Source organism: Rhipicephalus sanguineus, chromosome 11, assembly GCF_013339695.2.
Source record: "Rhipicephalus sanguineus isolate Rsan-2018 chromosome 11, BIME_Rsan_1.4, whole genome shotgun sequence".
Classification (NCBI taxonomy): Eukaryota; Metazoa; Arthropoda; class Arachnida; order Ixodida; family Ixodidae; genus Rhipicephalus; species Rhipicephalus sanguineus.
The window spans coordinates 97,704,663-97,724,329 of NC_051186.1; the positions used below are offsets into that span (position 1 = coordinate 97,704,663).

Consider the following 19,667-nt stretch of genomic DNA (forward strand, 5'->3'; position numbering starts at 1 on the left):
AAAATAAGAGATAAAAAAAACAATGTGGGTAGCTTTAGGTGCACGGTATACATAAATAACAACAGGTGGACAAAATCTTCACGCATGCGCAATAATATCAAGCGGCGGCCGTTAGAAGAGTACTTTGTTTCCTCTTAATTTCTGTAGACACGGGCCGAAAGCGTCTGCCGAATAATAATAATAATAATAATAATAATAATAATAATAATAATAATAATAATAATAATAATAATAATAATTATTATTATTATTATTATTATTATTATTACTATTATTTTGCATGGGTTGTTTTGAATTAGCATGTAAGTGGAGCGATAGGTCTTGATCTGCTGTGACAGCTTGGACAAATATTCCTCGAAAACTGTACAAGATGTCGGCGTAAGTTCGCGACAGCATCATTCGGGCTTTTGATTAGAAAACGGTTCACCGAACGTACGTCAAAAAAAAATTCACTTAAAACCACATACGTTGCGCTGTTGTGAACCTAAAATTTCGTTCGCCAATGTACAATACAAATATGCCATTGGCCTTCATGAAATCGAAGGTAAGACTCCATCAAATAGAGGATCTGGCGACTAAGTACTGAAACGATGCGGTGAGAATGGCAAATGTCATACAGAATTGGATAATAATAAAACCTTTGGCTATGAGCGTTACAACACCTCAGAACGAAGGCTAATGGTGCCGTAGGGGGAATTATGCTTACACTCGCTTTTGCTGATAATGTTCATGGTAGTCCCCTGTGTCAGGTCCTTATCTTTTCGTAAGCAAGTGCTGATTGTAGAAAATCGCTTGCGTTATGTTACACGTCGCACTGAGCTTTCCGTTGCACCATGTGATGTTGCATTAGCTGTAAGATGGTTAGCCATGACTGTAGTACCATCAGTACAGCTTCTCAAGCAATGTAATATAGTTCTATGAATACCTAATAAACACAGAACATTTTTTCGAAGTCAATTATATACTCAAAACTAATATGGCTCTTTCAACAATCAAGAGATGGTTAATTCCCAATTCCTAAATGTAAATACTAATAAGCGTTCCAACATTCCGAAGCACAACTTAACATGCTCTGGCAAGCTTTACACCAGCTCTCCTATGGCTGTGGAAGGCAAGCTAAATCTAGGCTTACAAGCATTTGAGCTATGGGCCAATAATGTGTTGTCCACCATCACAGCCGCCTCGTATCAAGCTCGCGACGTTTCTTGTCCGCAAACGAACGCCGTGACGCGATACGACGCCCAGTCGAGTTATCGGCAGTTGCAGATGCTTGATATACGATCGCACGCAACAAAACAAATCCGGGTTTTACGGGAGGTCAACGTCTTTCCACAGACTCATCAGGGTACTATTCCTAGTCTTGAAAGCTATCCTGTCTTTCATACGCTTTATTTGGTCGGACGTGAAGTGGTTCTTCCAATCCCCGACGACTCCTTTCCGCACGAACTCACCCGTCATTGGCTTCGCCAGCGCTTCCAGTGTTTCGGCGTCGTGCTGCCGGTACCTTCCCGTCGCTTCCAATATCTCCCTGGCCTTAACGCCCCATTTTGTGAATTCCTCGTTGAATCCCCTCATAGTTTTCACGCTGGACGCGTCCAGCGCCCTGTCCAACATGTCCGGTTCCTCTCGTAGTTTTTTTCCGTAGTTATCTCCCAGGAAATCGGCAATCTTGAGTATACCGGAGCGCGGGTCCTTCTTCAGTTCTTCGTAGGTGATGAAGAGCACGTTGTCGTCGTTCCTGTGGTCGTACCACGAAATCTGGTGCTCGAAGTAGTCGCCGAACTCGACTTTTCCTTCGACGAACATGTCGAAGAAGGTGTCGAAGGTAGCATCGGTGAGGTAGTACGTGGGGAACGACTTGCAGTGGTAGAAGTACGATACGCAGCAGTCGTACGGGTTGCGGCTGACGTATATATACTTGGCCTGTGGAGAGTACGGCTGCTTTGAGAAAGGAAGGTGCGTCTTTATCGCTCCGGGTCGCGGCATCGACTCCACGGCTCCCACGCCGATCATCTCCATGAAGGGTGACCTCAGCATGAACTCGTCCATGTTCTGTAAAAAAAAAGACAAAAAAACAGTGCAAAGGGTAAATCACGTCTGAGAAATGGGCACGCACGTAATAAAAAAAAAGTAACGGCTGCAATTAAACAGAGTTAACTAAAGAGCCTAGAAATAAGCTTCGCGTACAGTACTTTGACGTGGTAAATATCTCTGTGTGCTAAAAGATAGCGGCGACTGAGAAATTTTGAGGCTTTGGACAGATGGGTTCTATTTGAAAGAAGAAATGGAAATTGCCAACAATAGAAGACACTTTGATGTTTAGAAATTTATTTGCACTTCACTGCAGTGTGTTGTTTGCATTTTTCAAGTAGCAATGTATGCCCCATCGCGGCGGCACCTTAATAAGCGTGATCACAGACAGTTGTTAATCTTTTAAATAGCACTAAATACTACGCATCAGTTGAATAACGGTCAGGTCAACACTAACTGTCAATTGTGCTTTTGCAATCATAGCATGATGAAGTTTATTTGTTGCCTATCAAGTGTCATAATGCAGGACTACTATTACAAAAAGCTGCAGATATGCGGAAACACTCAAAGGTTCGACATCAACCTTGTTGAAACTAAGGTGAAATTCAGAGACATTTTTATGGAGCGTCGGGGATGTTTTTCACCCAATGCATTTAATCCGCTACGCCAGATGACCAGCCAGCATCGTACCAACAAAAACAAGGAACTGGCGGCATTGCTTGTTTAAGTTCTTGTCGTGGAGGAAACCTAATGGCACTTTCATGGCGTTCAGAACCGTCTCAGTGCTGCTCTTATGGTACAAAACTACCAACGTTTACGTGGGTTCTGAAAGCAGATGTGATATTGTGTCACCACAAACCAGGTACAGACGTACAAAAAATTGTGTAAGTCGTCGCGCCGTTTGCAAACACTGGTTAGTTGCGATCGTGTCAGTATTTTCATGTAGACTTACGAGATTCGTCGGACCGATACCGTTCGCTCTTCTAGTTATTTGCAGAGCGGCGAGTTTGCATCGGGGTTGCCAGATGCTACCGAGCTAACAAGCAAATAATCACCACAAAATAAATCCAAAAAAAGCGGCGCGACATTCGCGAAAAAGACCCAAAGGAAGCGGAATTTTAATTAAATTTCTAAAAATGAAATAGACTTCATAATGTGCGGCCACCCGGGCATTGTACAGGATGTGGAAGTAGTTAACAAGATCCGATGCAGTGACCATAGAACGGTAAGATCTAGAATTCAACTTGACGTGAGGAAGGAACGGCAGAAACTGATACACAAGAAGCCGATTGATGAACTAGCTCTGAGAGGGAAAGTTCAGGAATTCAGAGTTTCACTTCAGAATAGGTACGCGGCTTTAACCGAGGAAACCGACCTAGCGTTGACGCAATAAATGATAATTTGACTAGTATCATCAAGGAGTGTGCAGTGGAAGTCGGGGGTACAGTCGTTAGACAGGATACTGGTAAGCTATCCCAAGAGACGAAAAACCTCATTAAGAAAAGTCAAGCTATGAAAGCCTCAAATGCAACAGACAAAATAGAGCTGGCGGAGCTTTCGAAGTTAATCAATAGGCGTAAAGTAGCCGACATAAGAAAGTATAATATGGAGAGAATTGAGCATGCTCTAAAGAACGGAAGAAGCCTCAAAGCTATGAAGACAAAACTATGCATAGGCAAAAATCAGATGTATGCATTAAGGGACAAGAAAGGCAAGGTCACAAACAATATGGATAGAATAGTTGAGGTAGCGGAAGAGTTCTACAGAGATCTGTACAGCAGCCGAGGCATTCAGGATGATAACGTAAGAAGGAGTAATAGCGCAGAGGAATCTGACATCCCACCAGTATTTACAGGAGAAGTAAAGAAAGCCCTAAAGGGAATGCAAAGAGGCAAAGCAGCTGGTGAGGATCAGGTAACATCAGACCTGTTGAAAGACGGTGGAGAGATTATGTTAGAGAAACTGGCCACCCTGTATACGAAGTGCCTCTCGACGGGGAGGATACCAGAATCTTGGAAGAATGCCAACATCATCTTGATCCATAAGAAAGGGGACGTCAAGGACCTGAAAAATTACAGGCCCATAAGCTTACTGTCCGTTGTCTGCAAGCTATTTACAAAAGTAATTGCTAACAGAATTAATACGACATTAGAGTTCAATCAACCAAGGAACCAGGCAGGATTTCGTACAGGATTCTCAACAATAGACCATATTCATACTATCAATCAGGTGATAGAGAAATGCGCGGAATACAACCAACCCCTATACATAGCCTTCATAGATTACGAGAAGGTATTTGATTCGGTGGAGACATCAGCAGTCATGCAGGCACTGCGGAATCAAGGCATCAACGAAGCCTATATAAACATAATGGAAGAAATCTACAGCGGATCCACAGCCACTATAGTCCTCCATAAAGAAAGCGACAGAATCCCAATAAAGAAGGGCGTACGGCAGGGAGACACGATCTCTCCAATGTTATTCACCGCGTGTTTACAGGAGGTTTTCAGGGCCCTAGATTGGGAAGAGTTAGGGATAAGAGTTAATGGAGAGTATCTCAGTAACCTACGATTCGCTGATGACATTGCATTGATGAGTAACGCGGGAGACGAATTACAGCTCATGATTACTGAACTGGATACGGAAAGTAGAAGAGTAGGTCTGAAAATTAATATGCATAAAACTAAAGTAATGTGGAACAATCTTGGCAGAGAACAGCGCTTTGCGATAGGTGGCGAGACACTGGAAGTTGTAAAGGAGTACGTCTACTTAGGACAGGTAGTAACCGCGGAGCCGAACCATGAGAGTGAAATAACTAGAAGAATAAGGATGAGTTGGGGCTCATTCAGCAAGCATTATCAAATCATGAATTGTAATCTACCAGCATCCCTCAAGAGGAAGGTATGTAACAGCTGCATCTTACCGGTACTTACCTACGGAGCAGAAACCTGGAGACTTACAAAGAGGGTTCAACTTAAATTGAGGACGACGCAGCGAGCGATGGAAAGGAAAATGATAGGTGTAACCTTAAGAGACAGGAAGAGAGCAGAGTGGGTCAGGGAACAAACGGGGGTTAAGGACATCATAGTTGAAATCAAGAAGAAGAAATGGATATGGGCCGGGCACAAAGCACGTCGGCAGGATAACCGGTGGTCATTAAGGGTAACTGACTGGATTCCAAGAGATGGCAAACGCGTGAGGGGGAGACAGAAAATTATGTGGGTAGATGAGATTAAGAAGTTTGCAGGTATAACGTGGCAGCAGAAAGCACAGGACCGGGTTGATTGGCGGAACATGGGAGAGGCCTTTGCCCTGCAGTGGGCGTAGACAGGCTGATGATGATGATGAAATATTTTCTAATTATAATAAAATATATTCAAATACGAAGGGAAGCTGTGAAAAAGTTACTTTAAATATTTTGTACAGCGCCAATATGCGCAGCTATGAACGAAAGCACATAATTACTTTTCAACATTTTCTCCAGGGTAGTCTACATTAGGTTGAATGCACTTTGCCAGTGCGTGATTACTTGTTAACTCCCCCAACGTATGTTTCATTTAAACACTAAACTACCCAAAGTCATCGAAAAATGTGCTATTAGTGCACGACAAATGCGCTATAGGTTAATGTGATGATCAGTAAACAAACTATTTGCTGGACAATGCAAACAAGCCCCCCCCCCCCCCCCCCCCGAAAAAGAAAGCGACAAGTGACTGGAAACTTCTACAAGCGACTCGGTGAAAAATGAAGCCCGGATCCGCTTATGATAAGCGCAACTGGCAACTCCGGTTTGTATTAGGAATTTCACCGCACTAGGAGGAGTTTGTACGCAAACTGTGCCTGTGGGCTCATTGAGCGTGTACCGTACCTTTATTAGCACCATATTGATATAAACTTGTGACACATATTAAAGCACAACCTTTAGCAGTACAATGCTACACCGACCTACACAGACACGACATTGTGGCGTCGCGCCGAGAAATGCATGTTGGCAGTTGCAGCTATAATAATGAATTCAGTTTGCATGAGTGACATTAAGAGTTTAGCGCAGAGTTCAGCAAGGTAGCGTGACATTACGTGCGATGTAATGAAGCTCTGTTGCGCCGTCTACTCTTGAAAAGGGTACAAGCAGTGTGTGCCCTCAGACTTAAAGATGGCCTTTTACCGAAGAAAGATCTCGCAGCTCATCAGTCCAGAAAGCCACATGAGCCATGCTGCAGTTACCGGAGACAACGGAATTAAGCGATCGCCTGCAAACACGCTGCACTCTAAACGTGTATAGTCCCTTGTTTGCAGTCATAACATCTCTCTTTTGTTTCATCTATATTTACGCCCTCATTCCCCTTCGCATCTGTGAGATGGCAAACTCTTGTCTAAACTGCCCGCCTTCCTGTATTCCCTGTCCCTGTTTGCTGCGGAAATATGTGACACAAAGATAAGGTAGCCGCAGCTACACAACTTGATTTATTGGATTTTCAGCGTAGTATGCTACGGTATCGTAATTTTCACTCGCAGGAAAATTAGTTGGCGAACAATAAAGTTGCGTTTCTTGTTATAAACCATTCATCCTTATACATTAAACGGGAGGTGTTTCGCCACTGGACAATGCAACACCAGATTTATGCCGATGATGGTGTCAACGTTTTCACTCTGAAGATCGACGCCGCTGCAGGAACTCTCGTATGATGCCAACGCTAATCGTCAGGAGTGCCACTCACCTTGGGTGATTTGCCATTGTTAAATATGGCGTAGATAATGTGCTGCGTCCATGTTGTGCCGCACTTGGGGTAGGAGACGACGAACACATCCCCTTGCTTCGGTTTGTAATCGAGAACTTCCATGATGATGTGGTCCTGGAATGGCCAGGACAAGTAGATGCCACTCACATCTCTGTAGACACCTCTTGAGCTCATGACGAAGCCTGCGCGGAAGAGACAGTGAGTAATCTATTAGAATCTAATGAAGGAGAGTGCGACCGGTTCTAGGCACCACATTCACTGTAATGATGCACATTTCATCTGGAGTAAATGTACAAATTATATTAGGACGCACGAATGCCACAAGGCCCTAATTAAAAGCACGGGCCTGTTCCCGCATGAAGCATGTATGCTAAATAGACACCAAGAAAATACTCTGTTGTCAGCTTGATCTGACAAATTTCTCTCCCGAGACTTTATTTTACTGGATTTATCGGCAACGTGCCCGTGTGTCTTTTCTTCTCACGTGTCCACGTTTACACTCCTTACCGTATCTTATGATAACGTCACGTTTCATTGTCAACCAATCCAACCTGGTCCACACCCTTGAAATTGAGTTTTCCGAATGTCAGTAATGAACTCTCAGCACCGCGAAACGACCCAGAAAAAATATAATAGAGACATCAACTCAATATTTGCCCAGTGACTTTGCCCAATTGGAGCGCATGACCAAATGATGATGTCATATGACATAGCCACGTTACCAGGAAGCGCAATCTGCGAGGTCACGACTAAGTGATGAATTCATGTGACAGTGTGACGGGATGTGGGCGTAGAAATAGTGTAGATGTAGATATAGTCCACACGTCTACACTAGCCGTGTCCAAACACGCCACGGCCTCACTGGATGCACTACTCCGCACCGCGTCTCTGTGTGCTGCTAGCAGCTATTGCAGTCAATGCACATAAAGAGACCTAGATGTCTCTGTAACATTTTTTTTTTTCAATTTATAAAGTTGACTTTCAATTAAGAGCTGACTTCGAGTTCCCTGTTACGGTGAGCCCGCTAAGCTTCTCAGCATAAATGTTAATCAACAAATATTTGTTGATTAATCAACACGCGCCGTTTGTCGAGCGGCGTCGATCCACGTTTCGAGACCTTAGTCCAATGGTACTCAGGTGTCGATGAGTAGGGGAACGGAACCCTTGTGGACTGGTCGAAGTGATGGCGGACTGTGACTAACCAGGGGGGGGGGGGAGGGGGGGGGAGGCGAGAAGCGCTCGCTACCGTATTAAATAGAAGGCAGAACACGCACGGGAATTAAATGCAGCGCTATTGTGACTGATGTAGCAGGCTTAGTTATTGACTGAGGCGTTGGGGTAGCCGAGGTGATCTTGTACAGAATGTTGCTGCAGCTTCTGGAGCAAGGCCTTCACCTGGGAATAGGTGAGAACTCGCCCCCAGAAACTTTTATTTCCGCGGTGATGGCATCGCGGAACCCCTAAGACGGCTCCGCGGAACACCATTTGAGAACCACTCCCTTTCTCAAAGCCATATTATGCGGTAAAAAGCAGCTACTCGATGACTGCTTCACGTGAAGTGAATTTCCTCAATGCGTGGAAGATTCGGAATTTTGATGCTTAAGGTGATCGGGAAGAAAGCAAAAAAAAAAAAAACGCCAGGCTTGCGCTGAAACCGCAGCACAGTCACAGCGAAAGCTGGAAGAGCGGTGTTTCTAGAGCCCGTTGTAAGCTCTCTTGGGGCTACAATACAAGTACACTAGAAAGGTACCCACTACGCAATAAGTCAAATTTTTGTGAAGTTGGGAAGCACCTACTATGCATTTCATCATTCTGCGGGGAAGCGAGGCACCAGCTACACGTCTGTAGGGCATTATGTGCACTTTGTTGACGCGACGACTGATGACGATGAAGAATTATGGCTCAGATGTTTGTAATGGGTGGAATCTTTAAACGGCCCACCAGTTATGTAATTTGCATTGGGTGACGCCCGGTCGCTATTTCCCTCTCCCGTCATGCTGTATAACATACGTTGACGTGGGAGAGAGACGGGGGGGGGGGAGGCGAAGAACTTTAGTGAGACCCCGAGGAAATGGATCATGCGCTTATGGGCTTCCTTGGCAACCAATACAAGTGCACTTGCGAGGAACCCACTACGCTATAAATCATTGTAATTTTACTGAGACCCCGAGGAAATGGATTATGCGCTTATGGGCTTCCTTGGCAACCAATACAAGTGCACTTGCGAGGAACCCGCTACGCTATAAATCATTGTAATTTTTTAGAAGTAGGGCAGCAGGCACTGTGCCATTTTTCTTCATTCTACGGAGAGCGTTGGTACCTGCTAAACGCATGTAAGGCATTATGCGCACTTTGTTGATGCTGTGCCTGATGACGATGAAGAATTATGGCAGAGCCCTTTGTAATGGGTTCGAAGCATTCAACAACCTACTCGTTGCGCAATTCGCATTGTGTGACGCCTGGTTTCAAAATTCGCGTTGTGCGACGCTTGGTGCTCATTTTACTCTTCTACCACACTATATTGCATATGCTAATGTGCTTCCTTCCCGACATGAAGCCTGCATAGGAGCTTTTTGCAAAGCTGTTTAAGCACCGGCATGGCTCATAGGTTGAATACTGGGCTCCCACGCAGAGGGCCCAGGTTCGAACCTCGTTCCATCCTGGAATTTTTTTCTTATTTCGTTTTTTTTTTTCTTATTTCGAGCGACACTCGTTACGGACACCGGTGGCGGCGGCGGCGGCGGCGGTGGCGGACAACTACGGCGCCAAAAACGGCCGGTGAAATGATCTCATTACAGCTTTCGCTGTAAAACATCCAATATCGACAGATGCGTTAAGCTATATTTGATAGCGGAACTTAAGCACCCTAAACAATGGACGTCGATTATAAGCAACAGTTTGACAGTAAATATTTTTTTCTGATGTTCGCTCTTGTGCGTCGAAACGTGGTTGCTGCTTTAAGTAATGATCCCGCATTATGGCAATGTATCCTAGGAGACAATGGGACAGTGGTGCGCAATCAAATTTATTGCGATTCGTTCCACTTGTAAGTAACTAAAATCTGAAATAAATGATGATCTGAAAGGAAACCAACATGCTTGAAGCAAGCAGGACAAAGGCTATAGAGGATGCTGTGTAGGAGCCTTCATTCGCATACACTCTAGCCGGTATTACAGAACAATTCTGTCGACTGCCACATAACTAGAAGCGTTATCGAATGTCAGCGTCTATAGTGCAATGCACATCACAAGTACCGCATGATAAAAGACCAAAACGGGTGTCATTGACAGTCTTTAACGACGCAGCTCCGCTATCTTCTTTTATTGCGCCGAATTTGTGCCCTGCGGTGGAAGTCCAGATTTAGGGTATTCAAGAAATGTAGATGTTTATACGAGGCCTTGGCGCATTAGGGGGTCTATAACACTCTCGTTGTTCAGCTCCTTCTTTTCCAAACGGATTCTTCAAATGCTTGCGTTTTTTGCGACCTTTCCGCCACCCTTAGCTGTCCTCCTAGAGGAGGGTAGCTCAAGATGGTTCAGAAGGTGATGGAAGTCTGCGAGGCGATACACTGTACGAATCGTAATACAGCTATGTGCATCAACGCACACTTGATTCAACCTATGTTGTCAACCCTCGCAACATTGCCACTTACAAGTGCGCACACTGCTCCCTTTATTCAGATATTCCGTCTATTATTCCCTCCTACCATAGCCCCTCAAGTAACTCCGAGCCCGTAATCTGGACCGTTACCTATGGTCCAGACTTACAATCGGAACGCTTCCGTCTCCTGTTGCCAGCCGGTCCCCGTCACAGTCCCGCGTCCAGCAGTGAACGCTGGATATGTGATAAGACAAATTTCACACGACCCTGCTTCAGTTCATAAAGAACACATACCTTACAGTCCCCATGTTGTGCATGCACATATGCACGCAAAATAGTGTGTCTAAAGGGCGAGCCTTCGTCGCAATAAAAGCATTCACCGACAATTACGATACCGCCTAATGCGAATGCTGAACGTCGCTTCGCGTTGGGGCAAGGCCAACTGTGCTTGAAGTTTTTGCATTCCGCAAGGCATCGACTAAGCCATAAATCATCATTTTTGTGAGGTAGGACAGCACCCACTATGCCATATATTATTCCTCTTTCTGTGGTTAAGCGAGGTACTGCGCTACACATCTATGAGGCATTATGTGCACTTTGTTGATGCTGCATGTGGCTGATGGATTGATTAAAATAACTTTAATGAGGTCCTACGGGACGCACCCTAGCGTGCAGTGGCGACTCCCACGTCGGGACCGTCAGGCCAAGCTTGTCGGCCGCTTCGCCGGCCCGCTGGACAGCCCAAAGCTGGTCGGCCAGGTCGCATGTGGCTGATGACCATGAACAATTATGGCTGAGCACTTTGCAGTGGATGGGAAGCTTTGAACCACACGCTCCTTGAGCAATTAGAATCGTGTGATGACTGGTTGTTATTTTACTCTTCTGCCACGCTGTATCTCGGCAAGCAACGCTATTCCTTGATGGACATAACGCCTGTATAGGGTCTTTTTTGCAACTTACTTTCATACACCAGTGCAGGTCTGTGGTAACATACTCGACTGCCACGCAGAGGGCGCGAGCTCAAATCCCATTCGATGATGGGCATCCTTTTCTCCTTTTATTATTTTTTTATGTATATTGGCTACGCCATCGACGGCGACTGCGACGTCGCTCAACGCAGGAACGGACGCCTAAGAGCTACGCTCTAAAGGAAACACCCCTACTATTCTGTGCATGACAGTCACTACATCCAACAAATCAAACGCCAATTTTTGTTCTACAGCAACCCTTTTTAAAAAAATGTGTGAGTATATAGGAGCTGCCGCCAAATCAAAAACCATCTGTCTCGAATGTTGGCTTATCGCGGTAACTAAGAATGAGGCCGCCATATTGCGGCCCTGGCCACCGTAACGCGCATTCTGTGTCAAGCAATGCAGAGACAGCGTGTATGTAGCTGCGCTCATGGTTGGGGACCTTGTAATTATTTAGCAACCGAGTTTTGAATTGACACCGCAAAATGAGAACGGAGATGTGGCCAGCGTCCGCGTAAGCATTCATGGCAACTGGTGTCCGCAAGCGGACACACTCAGAGGTGTGCGTGAAGGGGGGGAGGGCAGGTGGGCGGCAGTCCCCCCTAGTCACCACATAAGGGGAGGGCACTAAGTCTGCCCCATACATGGACTTAATATGGAGGTGGGCGCTGCGATGACCCCCCCCCCCCTGAAAGGCAACCCTACGCACGCCTATAGATACACTGGCAACTTGCTTATTATTCACAACGGTACAACATAAAATGCAGAGGTGCCGCATAGTGCCTTGCAGACTGAGCCGCGCTGCCGTTGATTTAAACTCGGTTGCATTCAAAGGAATAAGAAAGACGCGTCGCTGACATTTATAAGTATAATTTCTGAATGATCAAGAAAAACGCAAGGGTTTATAAGCAGTGGTGTTGAATTGAATAGAACTGAATTTTATTGCTCACATTTTTTTTACAGAATGCTTGCATACACTACATAGACCCACAGCCATAAGATCTAGTTTTGGTCCACAAAGAAACAGTTTATAATGGCACTTCGGAAAAATGCAGCTAAAAATTTATATAATATCTAATAAAGGACCAATAAAGAAACATTACAGTACAAAAAAGAAAAGCGTCACAACACAGGAAAGAGCGAAAAAGAAAAACACCTACTTACATACTAAAATTAAGACTGTCATCGGACTAAATATGACAGGACATTAATAACAGTACATTATTCTAAATAGTGTTTTTGTAGTGCCTTAGTTAAATTACAACTCATTTATATTTCAATAGGAATAACACTCCAGATTTTAATACCAAGGAACTGTAAAAGCCGTTCAGCATACATGGTGTTAGTTCGTAGAATATTCCATTTACCAAAGGTTAGTTGTCTGGTAGAACGAGAATGGGCAGAAAACATCGACACATGAAAAGGGTGGTTGTAATTAATAACTGCGTGTACATATAAGGCTAGTTTTAACTTCCATAGCTTGTCGAAGGGCAAAATAAGTAATCGGGAAAACAAAGGTTTGCTGGGGTCGTTATACTTAGAGAGAGACATATATAATAAAACGAGAGGAAGGCTGGGAGGTTAACCCGAATTGTAGCATCCGGTTTGCTGCCCTACACCATGGGGAGGGGGAAAGGGAAAGAAACATGGAAAGGGAAGAAACGATAGACCACGTTCTTTGACCCCTGTCGGAAGAGTCAGTGCTGGAATGCCGACCCGAACTGTCTGCAGAGCGAAAATCATTTAAGGCCTTGCTGAACTTTTCGCGTGCCAGTGGCCTATTGAATAGGCTTTAGTACTCCCGCTCTACAGCTTCCTTTTGTTTATATTTATCTTATCGCGCGCCTGCTCTTATACTTAGAATCAGTAATGATTCTTACAGCCCGTTTTTGAAGTCGTCAAAGCGGGTCCATGTAAGTTGTGTACGTGCCACCCCAAGACTCAATGCAATATGAGATGTGGCAATGATTGAAAGCACTATAAATTATTCTTAGTATAGTGGTATTCAAATGTTGACGATCTTGAGTAAGTGCATGACACCCTCAGGTTGATTTGGAACACACATTCTGAATCTTCATCTGCCAGTTCTTATCCACAGTGATACCAAGATATTTAATTTTGGTTACTTGCTCAACGAATCGTTCATTTTTATGTGTATATCATAAGCATTAATGGATTTCAATCTAGAGAGAAATGTGATGCATTTAGTCATATCGATTTTTATACATAATTTATTATTAGATAACGCCTTTTCCAGTACGATATTGAACTTCGATTCAAGGTCACATAGATTTTTACCTGTTACTATGACACAAGTATCGTCAGCATACATCAGTATGTGAGAAGGCTGTAATATATGCGGGAGATCGTTCATATAGAAGAAGAAGAGCAATGGCCCCAGCACTGAGCCCTGTGGAACGCGAGTACTCAAGTGGCTCATAGGAATAAACTTTGCTAAAACGGCTGCTTGGGCGAGTTGGTTCTTGATTAGGATAGATTTACCAGCGCAAAAAAGACCATGTCTGTGTGTCCTTCCTAAATATCCCGTTTTTGCGCTGGTAAATCTATCTTGCTCATAGGAGACATGAAATCAATAATTAATACAGCCTGTTGACGACCTTTCAGGTAATCTCAAAGAAGTTGGAATATGGTCCCACGGAAACCTTAGTGTGTTAATATACTTAGCAGTAATAAAGTGGTCTATGCGTGTAAAAGGCTTTCTGAGGTCCAGAAAGATAACTTTTACTAATTTATTTTCATTCAATACTGTGTTTGTAACTTGAGTAGGGGTCATAACGGCGGTGGAGGTATAATAGTTTGGTCTAAATCCGTGTTACTGATGGGAGAGCACCTTATATTTCAAAATGAATTTATTGAAACGATTGGCAAGAATTTTTTCGAAGATATTGTTAATTATGCTCAAAACGGAGATTGGCCTGTAGTTTGACGGTTGAGAGTGATCGCCAGTTTTATGCATCGGAATAGCTTTTGTAATACTTAAACAAGAACATTACATGGCTGCTTTCACAGAATGGTTTAATGGGCGACACAAAACCGGTCCGAGGACGTCTAAATTTTATTTGAGAAGCCTTACAGTTATCTCATCTCGGCCTGCCGATTTATTCATGGGTATTGCTGACACAATAGACCCGATTTCCTCAAGGTCGATGTCGTACGTGACATAAGCATTCGGATTGGAATCTGAGAGACCATGTTCATGGCTGGGTTCCTACAATTTTTTAGCTAGTATTGGACCAATGGAGGCGGAATAAGTGTTAAACGATTGAACCACATTGGATTCGGTGACATCAGGAAGCACCTTAGAAGCGGGAGGGCTGCCGACAACGTCATTTACAATTTGCCAAAGTTTTTTCGAATTACCATTAGCCTGCTCTATATGTCGTGCATAATAATCCTTTTTGCTCATCCTCATCAAGGCCACTGATTTATTACGCATTGCTTTAAACTAGCGTAAATAAAGCTCGTTATGCTTACGCCGTTTATATTTGTCGTGCCAGTAATCCTTGCTTCTTATGACTTTAAAGATTTCTTTACTCATCCAGGGACATAACGGCATTTCCCTTGAATGAACTGAAGCTTTTCTGCAGCTTCTTTTGATCGCGTTTTTGAAGGAACTGCTTACCGTCGTTCATCGCTTTTCTGTTTTGTACCGCATACAAAGCGTACCGTCTGAAGTGTCCAGCCTTGCAGCGGTTTCTCTGGAAAGTGAGTAGAAATTTTTATAACAGAATTTTTAGATCTGCGTTCGGTTTTCTTCCATTGGCGTGAAACATGCCCACAACACTGGTTAGTGGACGTGATGACGATTGTAGTGCCGGTAAAAAATTAAAACCCAAAGCACATTAGATTTCTGTAGGATCACTTTATTTTCGCTGAACACTATTGTAATGAATGTAACAGTCGTTTTTAGCGTGCTAGCGGTTAAATGAAGCCTTATTATACGAGAACAGAACTCTTGTTTTGCTGTAATCGCAGTCTATGCGTTTATTTTAGCACTGCGACCGCAATCCAAGCCAAGTCGATTCTTCAAAAAGAGACGTTAAATGCACGCCGTCACAGCGCAGCGCTTGTGAGACATCCTAACAACAATACAGCGGCACAGTGCGACCAGCGTTGAGACCCGCATGGCATAGCGCATGAGTTGAAGCAGACGAAATCGAAGACGGGGCCTGAAGCAGCGCAACGGGGCGCCTTTTTGGATGCGTGAGGGGAAAAAAAAGCAAGAAATTACTCTTTGGCGCAACCGAAAGCTGCCTCAAGTGCGTCAAATACAATTTCTAGTTATACATGTTTGTTTTTAAGCAGAATGAGTCTACCTGCGAGGATTTCTTGTCCTACCAGTACATTCACCCCATTGCTGTTGGGTGACGCTAGCGGTCATTCTTTCACAATTTTCTGCATCAAATTACAAATATAATTCCTTTTTTACGGGGAAAAAGCATGCTTGTTGCCGCCGATGTGACGAACGATCTTTTCATTTTCACCGCAATAAGAAACATTTTTCCGAGCGGTAGACAGTCCCTTTAAGAAGAGTAGTCAGGTTCGAAAATTCGATATTAACCTCATCATGGTATATTTGATTGCAACTAGATCCAAGAAGAATATTTCTTAAAGCCAGTAGTCTAGTTGTAGTACGAACCTCGGCCCGTCAAGTTTTTTTTAAAGACGGTAGTCTTTCATGGGGAACTTAAACGCAAAACTGTTGGTCTGTCTGCCTGTTTTCCTCTCTCTGTCTGTCTGTCAGACGAGTCAGCCAACCGTACAAAGCATAAGCAGTTGCTGAACGCCCAGCCATCTTGAACCGGTAGTTGAGTTCATACTTGTGAACATTGTTGATCAAAGAGCAAATATTACGCATATCTGAGGCGCACCATCAACACGAAAGTATTAGGTGGTGTGTTCCTTTACTATAAAATACATAGAAACGTAATTCTAAGGGCACTCGTGTTGCTTTGGTTGCGCTGAAAATGCGATGCTATGCACGAAGAAGCCCTCTGCCGACGAGCGCCTTCTGCACAAGCTCATGTTTCCCGACGTATTGCCAGATGGCGTCCCTGTCTCACGCAGCGCCTCCTCTATCATCTTTAGACGACATTCGCAGCGAAGCACGCAGCTACGCGGCCAATTTTTCTTTAGGCAATCAACAGAGACAAATATGGGGAAATGATCTGGGACTGGCTTTTCATACACTCCGGCACTATATGTTTCTCGGAATTTGTCTGCGCGTGATCGATCAATGTAGCAGACGTTGCTGTTATTCGAGTTGGTATAGTGATGAGGTTGCGAAAGTGAAACGATTTTAGCAATCACATGGAGTCATCGTTCGCTGGTCTACGGGTATGAATGTTCATAACACCAACAATAACAGCAGTTTGTTTCACATTGTTTGCTGACTCAAAATCATTTCAAGTGTTTCAAGGAAAGAGTTCGGGGGACGATAAACTACGCTCACTGTAACTGAATATTCCAACCTGATGAATAGCGGTCCAATGGCACGTGCGCTGCATGATATTGGAAGAAGAATTGTAAATGAATGCTCATTGTTTACAAAAAGAGCAACACCGCCACCACGAGAACGAGAGTCACGTGGCTGCGATAGCATTGTGTAATTAGGAATAACAATGTTTTCATTCTTTTTAGCCAAGTTTCAGTGACAGCGATTACGTCAAGGCGTTGTGGCTGCTGGCCCATAAATGCGAGAAGCCGATTAAGATTTTTTCTTATGCTGCGAATGTTGCTGTGAAATATCGGCATGCCTCCGCGAGTGCAACTGTCTTGTTGATTTAGGCGAGACATTTTGTTTGAACTGGGTACGTGCACTGGGTATAGGCACAAGAGAATTACCTATGCCACACTGCCAAGGTCGTCTTCGCATATCACGTGAAACACGCGCGAATTTTCACTTTTACGCATCAGGATCTTGCCTTCAGCCACCCACACAAGCTTCCAATTTTTTTCGCTTTAGCTGCATTGCCTTCCCAAGCACAACCTTGTACTCGGGGCACAGATGTTCGTTTACGAACACCGGCTCGTTTCCCTCGAAAGCAGGGGTCGACCTATTCAGTCTGTGTTTTTGGCTGCCCTCAAGATTCTGTCTCGCGTCGACCTAGACAAAAACCACACCACCACGTTTGGAGGGTCACTCCCACGCGTTGGTACACGATGAACAGCATCAAGTGCGTTCTCATCGAGCTCTACACCCAGCGACAACGCAATTTTGTTGATTGTCAGAGATAGGTCCTCATCAGGCACCTGTGGGATTCCATTCAGTTCAATATTTTCCTTTCGACTGTACTCTTTAAGCTCAATTTGTTGCTTCTTAGTTTCTTTCAATTCCTTCTTTAGCCTTCAATTTTCTTTTTGACACTCTATGCTGCGTGTCTACCTCCGAAAGTTCCGAGCGCATGCTTTTCATTTCGTTTCTAAAGTCTTCAAAGCAGTCATTTATGTGCCCATTGACATTGTGACAGCTATCAATTTGGCTTTCATAGCATTTATGAATGGGTCCTGATTCTTAATCGTAGCAGTACGGTCAGACATAAGTATTCAGTTATAGTCAGACAGAGCAAAGTCAGACACAGTATTCGGGGAATGCCACGGACCTCCAAAAGAACCAGTGCCTCAGTCATAAAGGAAAACTGTCTAGAATATTCTCTCGAAGCTGAGTACCAGAATATCAGCGCTGTCTTATTTTTGCAATGTGATGTGGGACACGTCCTCAACAAAGCAAGAATAAATACACGCAATGTGGAAGCGCAGTGCAATTGCAATGGCCCATAGACACAATTATTAGTTGGCATTGTTCTTGACGCAGCAAAGCGTCTGTGTTAGTTAAAAAACTTTCTGAACAAGACCTCCGTCACGATGATACACTCATGACGTCACCAGGAATGGTTAGGGGCTAGATCGTACTTCGGGAGACAAGCGAAACATAGCGTGCGCGGGCCCCACGTACGGCTGTTCTTGCTTTCTGTCAATGGCAATGCGCAATGGTCCCTTGTAACTGTTTCCTTCATTCATGCCGGAAATTCGACCTTCATCCACGTGCTTAATTGCGTAACCCTTCAGCTGCTACAGGCAACGACGACGGTCATGCGTTCATAACCTGGCAGCAATTGAATGTGACAACAAGCAATGACAATTCATGCTCTATAAAAGATGAGACTGCCATATCAGAAAGGCTGATAGCCGAGAAGCCCACGATCGAAAAAGCATCAAATTTTGAATAATGACGCATAAGATACGCATGCGACCGTCGCACCTTCGAGAGCCCACACTTCTCTACGCTCGCCGGCGCCTAATTTTTCGCGTACGACGCCGCCACCGAAATTTGTTGATAAAGCTTCGCTTAAAAAGAAACATATGAGTCAAAACAGAACGCGATAATGTACTGGAGCGATGCAGTCATCCCACTCCTAGAACTCAGAAACTGACGCTGAAGAGGAATAAAATGCGCAGGTGAGTAGAGTGTGACAAGGCCACCGGTCCGGCGCTAATTGCGTTAATTGGCAGCGGGGCGCCACACGAGAACATATGTACGTACATCATGCTGGCACATCTGTTCTCTGTTCTCTGGCGTACCTGTTCTCTGCAGCGCGTGCGTGTGTGTGTTGGGGGGGGGGGGGCGAGCGGGGACACCCTTCCTTTCCTAGCGCAGACCTCGATCAATGTTTTCTTGTGTCTCTCCTTCAATGGTGTTCCGCTTCCGAATTTTCGTATTTAGCAGTCAGACATTAGAGTAAACCAACCTGCACCTCAAGACATTTCATATAATAATGCATCTAATCCAGCAAAAAGCTTAAACGGAATGGAGAGGCGTGCGCATTTGTATTACTGTTTTGTCTATGTAGTTTATTCAGTTCATGCGACATTGTTTCACTCATATATACGAACCTTTTAGAAAAAAATATTGAACTCAGTAGTTGGCGCTCACCTTGTCCTTTCGCCTTGTCTCCTTTTTCGACCTCACAATATCGTATACTGTACTCAAATGCGTACCTAATTGACACCCCGCGGCCTATATACTTATTTAAAAATAGTAGGGCTCTTTAACACGCCCCTAAATATACGAGCACGAACGCTCTTGCGTCTGGACTCTAGCGATGTGTAGCCGCTAGTTTCGCTCCAGGATCCATGATTTAGAGTTGAGTAGCACTATACCTAATGCACAGTAACTGGGATACCACAGTCCGTAAATCAACGGAAGCAGAGCACTTACTTTGAGTTGTCGAGGAGTCTACGCTCCAAGGAACTGGAATAACGAAGGAACCGCGTCGTCAACTCGCCTTGCCGCGCAGAAAGCACT

At 44.4% G+C, this 19,667-nt stretch overlaps 1 protein-coding gene across 2 annotated transcripts; it reads right to left on the reverse strand.

The window, feature by feature from the left end:
* Nucleotides 1-950: 950 nt before the first annotated feature.
* On the reverse strand, nt 951-19,667 carry LOC119373323 (sulfotransferase ssu-1). 2 transcript variants are annotated; one of them, XM_037643346.2, is made up of 3 exons: nt 19,581-19,667; nt 6,750-6,952; nt 951-2,052 (listed from the first exon to the last, which is right to left on the reverse strand). In XM_037643346.2, the coding sequence occupies exons 2-3, from the start codon at nt 6,942-6,944 to the stop codon at nt 1,309-1,311; spliced, it is 939 nt and encodes a 312-aa protein (XP_037499274.1). In that variant the 5' UTR covers nt 6,945-6,952; nt 19,581-19,667; the 3' UTR covers nt 951-1,308. The 2 variants fall into 2 exon arrangements, with proteins under 2 accessions (XP_037499274.1, XP_037499273.1); XM_037643345.2 differs by lacking the exon at nt 19,581-19,667 and adding an exon at nt 14,985-15,009.